The sequence below is a fragment of the Chiloscyllium plagiosum genome, chromosome 43 (assembly GCF_004010195.1).
Source record: "Chiloscyllium plagiosum isolate BGI_BamShark_2017 chromosome 43, ASM401019v2, whole genome shotgun sequence".
NCBI lineage: Eukaryota > Metazoa > Chordata > Chondrichthyes > Orectolobiformes > Hemiscylliidae > Chiloscyllium > Chiloscyllium plagiosum.
In genome coordinates this window covers 1696044-1705495 of record NC_057752.1, presented here as the reverse complement: position 1 = coordinate 1705495, position 9452 = coordinate 1696044, and the positions used below count along the sequence as shown (strand labels likewise).

At 48.7% G+C, this 9452-nt stretch overlaps 1 protein-coding gene across 1 annotated transcript in view; it reads left to right on the top strand.

Moving 5' to 3' along the window:
* LOC122543255 (aryl hydrocarbon receptor-like) overlaps nt 1-9398 on the top strand; it is a 105373-nt gene extending 95975 nt beyond the window's left edge. Inside the window, exons 9-11 of the mRNA XM_043681726.1 lie at nt 1257-1352; nt 2166-3604; nt 8611-9398. Of these exons, the coding sequence (XP_043537661.1) occupies nt 1257-1352; nt 2166-3604; nt 8611-8694 (1619 nt within the window). The 3' untranslated portion in view covers nt 8695-9398. The remainder of the gene's footprint in view (nt 1-1256; nt 1353-2165; nt 3605-8610) is intronic.
* Nucleotides 9399-9452: the final 54 nt, after the last annotated feature.

Below are 9452 nucleotides of genomic sequence, written 5' to 3'. Positions count from 1 at the left end.
TTCCAGGGAAAACAGCCCCAGCCTGTTCAGCCTCTCCCTACAGCTCAAATCCTCCAACCCTGGCAACATCCTTGTAAATCTTTTCTGAACCCTTTCAAAAGTTTCACAACATCTTTCACTCGGAAGGAGACCAGAATTGCGCGCAATATTCCAACAGTGGACTAACCAATGTCCTGTACAGCCGCAACATGACCTCCCAACTCCTGTACTCAATACTCTGACCAATAAAGGAAAGCATACCAAATGCCTTCTTCACTCTCCTATCTACCTGCGACTCCACTTTCCAAGAGCTATGAACCTACACTCCAAGGTCTCTCTGTTCAGCAACACTCCCCAGGACCTCACCATTAAGTGTATAAGTCATTTTTGTTTCCCTCCTTACGTTACACCTCACTGAGCTAACACACTAAAAAGCAAACCCTATTTTCCTGGAGCAGACCAATGTTCGAACTGATTCCTTCAGCGACTCTGAAAAGAAATGTGTAGCGGTGTTGATCTTGTCAGTGTATTCAGATGCAAAAGCTATTTCAGATATTCAGCATTGTTCCTGCAATACTGGGGGGCAGGGACGGGGGTGAGTTGAATGTACACACTGCTGTTGCAATGAGTGAACGCTTTGATGTTGCTGCACAGGTTCACTACTGCTCTGCCCAGAGCTGGTGCCTTGAACAATAACATGCTTCCTCTTCACTTACGTGTTCATTCAATCTCTTCTAACCCCACTTACCCGATCTCTCTTTCTCTCACTTCTCTTGGATTTTGCAGTCCTGTTGTATTAATACCGTGAGACCAGGAGTGGGCCATTCAGCCCATCGAGTCTGCTCTCTCATCTCATGAGATCGGGGCTGATCCAATCATCCTCAACCCCACTTTCCTGCCTTTTCCCCCATACACCCTTGATTCCCTTCCTGAGTAAAACTCAGCCTTGAATAATAACGCAGCCTTGACAGCCCTCTGTGGTAAAGAGTTCCACAGATTCACTCCCCTCTGAGAGAAGACATTCCTCCTCATCTCTGGCTTCAATGGGCAACCCCTTATTCTGAGATGATGCCCTCTGGTCCTAGACTCTCACACAAGCAGAAACATCTACCCTGTCAGGTTCCCTCAGAATTGTGTATTTTTCAATAAGGTTGTTTCTTATTCCAATGAGTACAGGCCCAATCTACTCAACTTCTCCTGATAAGATGTTCCATACCTGGGATCAGCTGAGTAAATCTTCTTCAGACTACCTTCAATGGCATTATGGCCTTCCTTAGCTAAGGGCTCCAAAACCGTTCACAGTATTTGTGGACAACGTATGGTTCTGGTCACCGCACTACCAGGAGGATGTGGATGCTTTGGGAGAGGGGACAGTAAAGGATAACCAGGATGTTGCTTGGTATGGGGGGGATTTTAGCGATGAAGAAAGGTTGGATAGACTGGGTTTGTTTTCACTGGAATGCAGGAGGTTGAGGGGCGACCTGATAGAAGATTATGAAAGGCGTGGGGAAGTATGAGGCTTTGTCCCCAGGGTGGAGGGGTCCATTACTAGGGGACACAGGTTCAAGGTGCGGTGGGGGAGTTTAAAAGAGATGTGTGAGGCAGGTTTTTCACACAAAGGGTGGTGTGTGCCTGGAATGCGCTGCCAGAGGAGGGGGTGGAAGCAGACACAATAGCAGCATTCACCCGAGCGAATACATGAATAGGAAGGGATCAGAGGGATACGGATCCTGTAAGTGAAGACAGTTTTAGTATGGAAGGGCAAAATGTGTCAGTGCAGGCTTAGAGGGCCGAAGGGCCTGTCCCTGTGCTGGATTGCTCTTTGTAGCATTCAGCTGTGGTCTGATTAGCGCCTTGGACAGTTTTAGCAAATCCTGCATACTTTTACAATCTCAAGGGCAACTAGGGACAGGCAATAAATGCTGGCCAGCCCACAACGCCTACGGCCTGTGAATGAATAAGACAAAAATACTCGATTCCCTTTGAAATAAAGGCCAACCTTTCATTTACCCTCCGTATTACACGCTGAGCTTGGGTATCACACCCTGTTCCCTCCCCCTCCTTCCCACCCTCCTCTCTGCTCCTTTAAACATGTTCTCACGATATTGTGTGGTCCGGAGCCCTCACTTTGCATGTCGTATAACTGCGCTCCATTTTTCTATTCTCAAACCTCGCAAGAATTTAAGGAACTCCCTTCTCTTCCCACAGAGATAAAGAAGGGCTGGACCACTTCCAGAAGCGGACAATGCCGTTTCCACTTCCATTCTCAACAGGAGAGGCTGTGCTCTATGACCATGGTTTGCCAATGCTTGGCCTCACCAGTTCCTTTCCGTCGGCGAGCAGCAACAGTAGTGTGCAACAGAGTGGATACATGGATCCCAACTCGCTTCTGGGAGTCATGATGAGCCAAGACAAGGCCGTGTACATCAGACCCCCAGCGACTGAGCCGAAGTACTCCATCAGCCGGGTCAGTGGAGGGGTTGAGCTGGGAGGGAGTGCACTGGGTTCCCAGAATGGAGAGAAAAACATCAAAGAGGAAGAGGGCAGCTTTAAGCAGGATGATGACCTGTTGTCCCTGCTAGATGATATGCTACAAGGTGACAATGATGAGGCATTTACTGGCTTCCCAAATGTACTGGAAAGCTTGGGACCAGAGGACCTGGAACTGATGCACTGGGTGGAGAGCACATTGACCATGGAGGGAGTTTCGGAAAGCCCCCTCAGTGACGTACTCACAAACAACCAGGTCCTGTCTTATGTTCAGGAGTCACTCAAGAAGAAGGAGCTGGGCCCTTGCCCACTGAACAGTCTGCAGCCAGACTTGGGCCCAGGACGCCAGTTGGCTCAACGTTCAGACACCACGCAAGACAGGGGTAAGGGCTCTCCTTGGATGCCATCCTCCTCTGGGCAGCCGAGTGCCCCGTCATCAATGCCCCAACCGCCGTCAAAGGTGAATCGCTTGACCCACGGGCTGGTGCCACCTTGTAGCCTGGCGCACAGAATGCAACACAGCCAGCACAGAGGGCAGTGGCCCCATCCTGCACAGCGGCTGCCACCCACGCAGAGCCCGGCTCCTGCGCAGCGCCAATGTGCGCAGCAGCAAGCCCGCTGTGAGCAACGGGCAGCCAGACGGGACCTAAAGCTGCCACAGCGGGTTCATTGGCAGCAGTGCAGCCAGCAGTCAGACTGTTATCTCCAGCAGCCTGGTGATCCCAATCCATTGCCCATCGGCATGCTCAACCCAAGCTGCGCCAGTGGGTACCCGAGAGATCCACACAGCGGCAGAGCTGAACCGCAGCAAAACATACCCCTCCTTAACCTGGCACCCACCCCTGCAAACGTCACGGTCTGCGGAGCTCCCTCTCAGCAGAGCAGACTAAACTTCAGTCATCCAGGAATTGCACTCCCTAGTTACGGACAAGAGACTCAGAGTGCAACCAGCTGGTTCTCCAGGGAGAGCCAAGCCAGCGGAACTCTGTTTCCATGTTTCAGCTCCCCGACACCTCCCCGGAAGAGTGCAAATCTCCCTGTATTTCACCCGGCATCGACTGTCCCTTTGTGCCATGAGTACTCCCACGTGCATCCTGAAGAACAAAATGGCTGGCACCCCGTGGACCTGTACAAGGTAGGTACTGATCTTTCATTTCATTGCCACACAACAAGGAACTAGCCCGATGGTAAACAGAAACCTCCCCTTTCAGCACCGGAGATGGTTCAAATTCAACATCCGTTTTGAGCTGAGGGGTTGGGAAGGGGGTGGAGGGGGGAGCTTTCCGTCGGAATCTAACATCCTTTATTCCCATTCACAATCAGAACTCACACATTTACAACTGCCCCATTCTTGGCACGCGCCAACCAAACTGGCATCACCCTCCTGCTTCCCCTCCCTCCTCGTAATTGCCCAGAGTTTTTTTTTGGGGGGGGGGAGATTTTTTGCGAATTTCCTGTTCCTACGTGGGAAAATGCGCATTGCACCAACAGCCAGCAGAAAGGTACTTGGACTGGTTTAATCAGCACTTGGGAAGTTGGTAACATTATTGCATGTTTGTAGATATTCCCCTAACCAATCTGTTCAGGGATGTGAGGACACACCTCCGGGGCACGTGGGACTTGAAACCAGGTCTCCCGGCCCAGAGGCAGGGACACTATCACTGCACCAAAAGTGTTCTGTTGGACAGCTGACATACAGCACGGAAACAGACCCTTCGGTCCAACTCGTTTATAGGGACTAAGTTTCCCAAGCTAATCTAGTCCCACTTGCCTGCATTTGGCCCATATCCTTCTCTACCTTTCCTATTCATATACCCATCCAAATGTCTTTTCAAGATTATAATTGTACCAGCCTCCACCACTTCCTCTGGCAGCTCATTCCATACACGTACCACCCTCTACGTGAAAAAGTTGCCCCTTAGGTCTCTTTTATATCTTTCCCCTCTCACCCTAAACCTATGCCCCGCTAGTTCTGGACTCCCCCACCCCAGGGAAAAGACCTTGACCATTTACTTTATCCATGCCCCTCATGATTTTATAAACCTCTATAAGGTCACCCCTCAGCCTCTGATGCTCCAGGGAAAGAAATACTCCCAGCCTATCCAGCCTCTCCTTTTAACTCAAGCCCTCCAGTCCTGGTAAATCTTTTCTGCACCCTCTCCAATTTAATAATATCCTTCCTATAGCAGGGTGACCAGAACTGGTCAGGAGGCATCATCGCTCAGATTGCCTCAGGCCGGGCTACTTCAGTTGGTGGAAAAGAAAATATCTCCAGTTTTCAGAAAAGTGCGATCTGTGGGACAGATTGGCAGGTTTATTTTCTGGAGTAGTTCTGCTGAGTGCGGCTTTGGCCCCCGGATACCTTTTAGACCTGCTCTCCATGTCCCAGAGATGGCCTCGTCGAAAAGGCCATTGCTTCACATTTGAAAGGCGAGGTTGGAGAGTGCCCCTCCATTTCGAAGGACTCCACCCCTGGCGTTTACTATTTCCCTCACCATGCAGATTCCAGAGGCCCCCATTCCAAAAATCGTTTCAAAGGAAGGAGTCTGCCATTTCAGATGCGGATGAGGAAGAGCTTGCTCTCTCAGGGGGTCTCTGGAATTCTCGTCCCCATTGTTGGCCGTTGAATCAATTCGAGGCTGGGTTTGACGGATTTTTGATTGACCAGGGAGTCAAGGTTTACGGGGAGCAAACTCAGACGTTGCTGGAGAAACCCAGCAGGTCTGGCAGCTTCTGTGCAGAGAAAGCAGAGTCGACGTTTCAGATCCAGTGGTCTTTCTTCACAACAGGAGGGTTATGGGGGACAGGCAAGAGAAGGGAGCTTAGACCACAATCAGGCAAGTCACGATCTTATTGAATGGGGGCTGAATGGCCTCCTCCTGCTCCTATTTCCTATTCTCTGAGCGTGTGCTTCCGAACACCACAAAGAGAGTGTAATCCCTGACTTGTGCTTCAGGTGAAAAAGGTGGTTCTCAGGTGCGTCCAGCTCAACATGGTCTGGCTCCATCACTGACGTTAGTCAAAGAACATTCAAGTTGATGAGCAACTGCAATGGGAATGACAAGGATTCGTTGTGGAAACATTGACATGTCTCATAAGGAAATGGGGAGGTTTCTCATTAAAAGGTTGACTTTTCTTGGTTTCGAGTACACCATAAGACGTAGAAGCAGAAGTAGGCCCGTCAAGTCTGCTCAGTGAGATCATGGCGGAGCTGGTCATCCCCAACTCCACTTTCCTGCCTTTTCCCACATACACCCTTTATTCCCTTCCTGATTAAAAATCTAACAAGCTCAGCCTTGAATGACCCGCCCTCGGCAACCCTTGGGGTAAAACATTCCATAGATTCACTCCTGTCCGAGAGAAGAAATTCCTCCTCATCTCAGTCGTCAGTGGATGACCCCCTCACCCTGACTGGCGAATCTAGTACACGGGGACACAGTCTCAGGAGAAGGGGTCGGCCATTTTGGACTGGAATGAAGAGAAATCTCTTTATTCAGGGGGTGGTAAATGTTTATACCCCAGAGGGAGGTGGATGATCCATCATTGAATATATTTAAGAATAAGGATAGACTGATTTTTTTGGTCTCAGAAAATCGAGGGATATGGGGAGTGAGCAGAAAAGTGGCATGGTGGTTCAGTGGTTAGCACTGCTGCCTCACAGCGCCAGGGACCCAGATTCGATTCCAGCCTCGGGCGACTGTGTGGAGTATATACATTCTCCCCGTGTCTGCGTGGGTTTCCTCCAGGTGCTCCGGTTTCCTCCCATAATCCAAAGATGTGCAGGTTAGGTGAATTGGCCATACTAAATTGCCCGTAGTGTTAGGTGCATTAGTCAGAGGGAAATGGGTCTGGGTGGGTTACTCTTCAGAGGGTCGGTGTGGACTAGTTGGGCCGAAGGGCTTGTTTCCACACTGTAGGGATTCTAATCTTAAAAAGAGTAGAATCTGGGTAGAAGATCAAATCACATGGACTGATGAAGCAGATTTGAGGAGCTGTATAGTCGCTCCTACTAACCCTGTCGCTTCTGCTTTTATAAGATACTACTTTCAGGAACATCGTTGACTTGCCCTTTGATATGATCAGAGGTGGGGAACATGGTCTTTTTTGAGTGGGGCTGTGGGAGGACAGAGGGATGGAATATTTAGAGGTCTGTCCAGGCTAAACCAATCACTAAAAGCTAACGCACCGAAACCAAAGTGATTTTGCGCTGGATGGAGAACTAAAGGGTGGGATGTGGGCCTTCAGTTGTCCAGGTCTTGATCCCCACTGGGAGAATGGTATTCAGAAGAACACAGCAGGCACCACACCTCAGGAAAGATAGTTTGGCCTTAGGCAGGGAATATGGCACAGATTCACCAGAATGATACTGGGGCTTAAAGGCTTAAATTCTGACGACTGACAGCATCAACTTGGTCTGCGTTCCCTTTTGAGAGTTTGAAAGTTGAGGGATGACTTAATCGACCTCCTTGAAATGATTAAGGGATTTGATAGGGATTAGATGCTGAGAAGTCAGAACACGAGGGTGAGATGTTAAATCTGGAGCCGGGCCATCAAAAGTTGAGATCGGGAAATGATTCTTCACTACCGAGCGGTAGTGAAAATGTGGCACTCTCTCCGTCGAAGGGCCGTGCAGGATGTTTTCGACTGAGGTGACACCTTTTTCTTGGGTAATGGTATTGAGGGTTATGGATCAAAGGCAGGTAATTGTTGTTAAATCAGCCATAACTGGAATGAAGGACAGGAAGGAAGTCGAGGGGCTAAATAGTGTTGCTGTTCAGAGTAGTTTGAATCCATGGAATGAAGCAGAAGATTGCTTTGTACAGAGTTTAGTTTAACCCCAGTACAGCCACCTCGAGGTAGATCTCGTCAGCTGGACACTTACTTTGTGTCCTTCAAGATGATTTAACCAAGGCAAGCTAGGTCATCTATCTTTGTGAGTTACGCCGTGCACGTGTGCAGTTATTGTAATAACCTTCTTCCAGGCCAATGCCTTTTCTGTAACGGTGAAATCTCAGCCAATGAGCTGTAAGACCTGTGCACCCGTTAGTTGTAGGAGGTTAACTTGGGTTTGGTGCCCAGGGTGGAGTGAGATGAAGGTGAAATTTTCAGCTCGACTCATTTGACAGCATTGTCACGTCCTGAGGCAGAAGGTCATTGGTTCAGAACATCGCAACGTAGAAACTAGGAGGCCATTGTGCCCTTTGACCCTGTTTCCCCCACTCAATCTGATCACGGCTGATCATCCAACTCAGTCCCCTGCTCCCACTTTCTCCCCCATATCCTTTGATGCCTTTAGCCCTAGGAACTATATGGAGTCATAGAGTCATACAACACAGAAACAGACCCTTCGACCAGATATCCTAAATTAATCTAGTCCCATTTACCAGCACTTGGCCCATATCCCTCTAAACCCTTCCTATTCATATACCCATCCAGATGCCTTTTAAGTGCCGTAATTGTACCAGCCTCCACCACTTCCTCTGGCAGCTCATTCCATACACACACCACCCTCTGTGTGAAAAAGTTGCCCCTTAGGTCCCTTTTAAATCTCACCCTAAACCTATGCCCTCTAGTTTTGGACTTTGCTACCATGGGGAACAATCTTGGTCTATTTATCCTATCCATGTCCCTCATGATTTTATAAACCTCGATAAGTTCACTCCTCAACCTCCGACACTCCAGGGAAAACAGCCCCAGTCTATCAGCCTCTCCCTGTAGCTCAAACCCTCCAACCCTGGCAAATATCCTTGTAAATCGTTTCTGAACCCTCTCCCTGTAGCAGGGAGACCAGAATTGCACGCAGTATTCCAACAGCGGTCTAACCAATGTCCTGTACAGCCACAACATGACCTCCCAACTCCTGTACTCAATACTCTGACCAATAAAGGAAAGCATACCAAATGCATTCTTCACTACCCTGTCTATCTAACTCCTTGAACACATTCATTGTTTGGGGTTAACCACATTCTGTGGCAGAGAATTCTCCAGGCTCCTCACTCTCTGGGTGAAGACATTTGAATAAGATGTTCCATGACAGTTCTGTCTGAGTCACCTTCAAAAGAGTTGGGTTGGGTGAAGCGAGGAGGTTGGAAGCCAGGGCCTCTGATGATGCTTGTCCAATTTTGTTCTTACCTTTCAAAGATGAAAGAAGATTCCAATGGCTTTCTTGGCTTTCACCCTGCTCTGAACGGTACCCCGATTTTTGGCAATGGCTCCGCCCAATGAGGAACCAGCCGGGCCTCTCACGAACAGATCTGACGCCATCTTTGCTCCAGGCCCCACTGTCTCCTTGGCAACGAGTGAAGGCTCCTGGAAGATCCAAACCTTATCAGGGAGGTGGCTTTTAGCTTTTCAACTTCAGAAGATTTTGTTCGACAGAGTCTTAAATTTGTCGTAGTAAATGCTGCAACAAGTCCGTGACTTCCTCTGTGTCAAGAAGCTTTGAGGAAAACAATGGCAACATGGCAGATTTATTGCCTCTACCCTTAAAGGATCATCCTCAAGGTTTGGTTGTAGTGGATGGCATTTCTGGAGAACAGCCTTGCATTCAGTAAGAAAACTGTCTCTTGAATATTCCTGGTTAGTTAATCTGCTGGCTTTTGTAAGCGGGAAAGGTAAATCCCATCATTTGACTGGGAGTCGCTATTTGGAAGACACAAGGAAAGGTTTTTAAAGATGCCAGAAATCAAACTTGAGACCTTTCCAGATCAATCTTCTGAAATGACGTAACGACAGAGGTGGGTTTCGCAGGTTCTGCCACATGATAAAGTCGTTGAGAGTTACAGGGACTTTTTTCTTCTTTTTCTCACTTTCAAACTTTCAAGCAATGTGTTTCAAGAATGGCAACCACAGGAAGTCTGTGTGTGTCTGTGTGTGTGTATGCGTCTGTGTGTGTGTGTATGTCTATGTACGTGTGTGTGTCTATGTACGTGTGTGTGTGTGTATGTCTATGTGTATATGTCTCTGTGTGTGTATGTCTATGT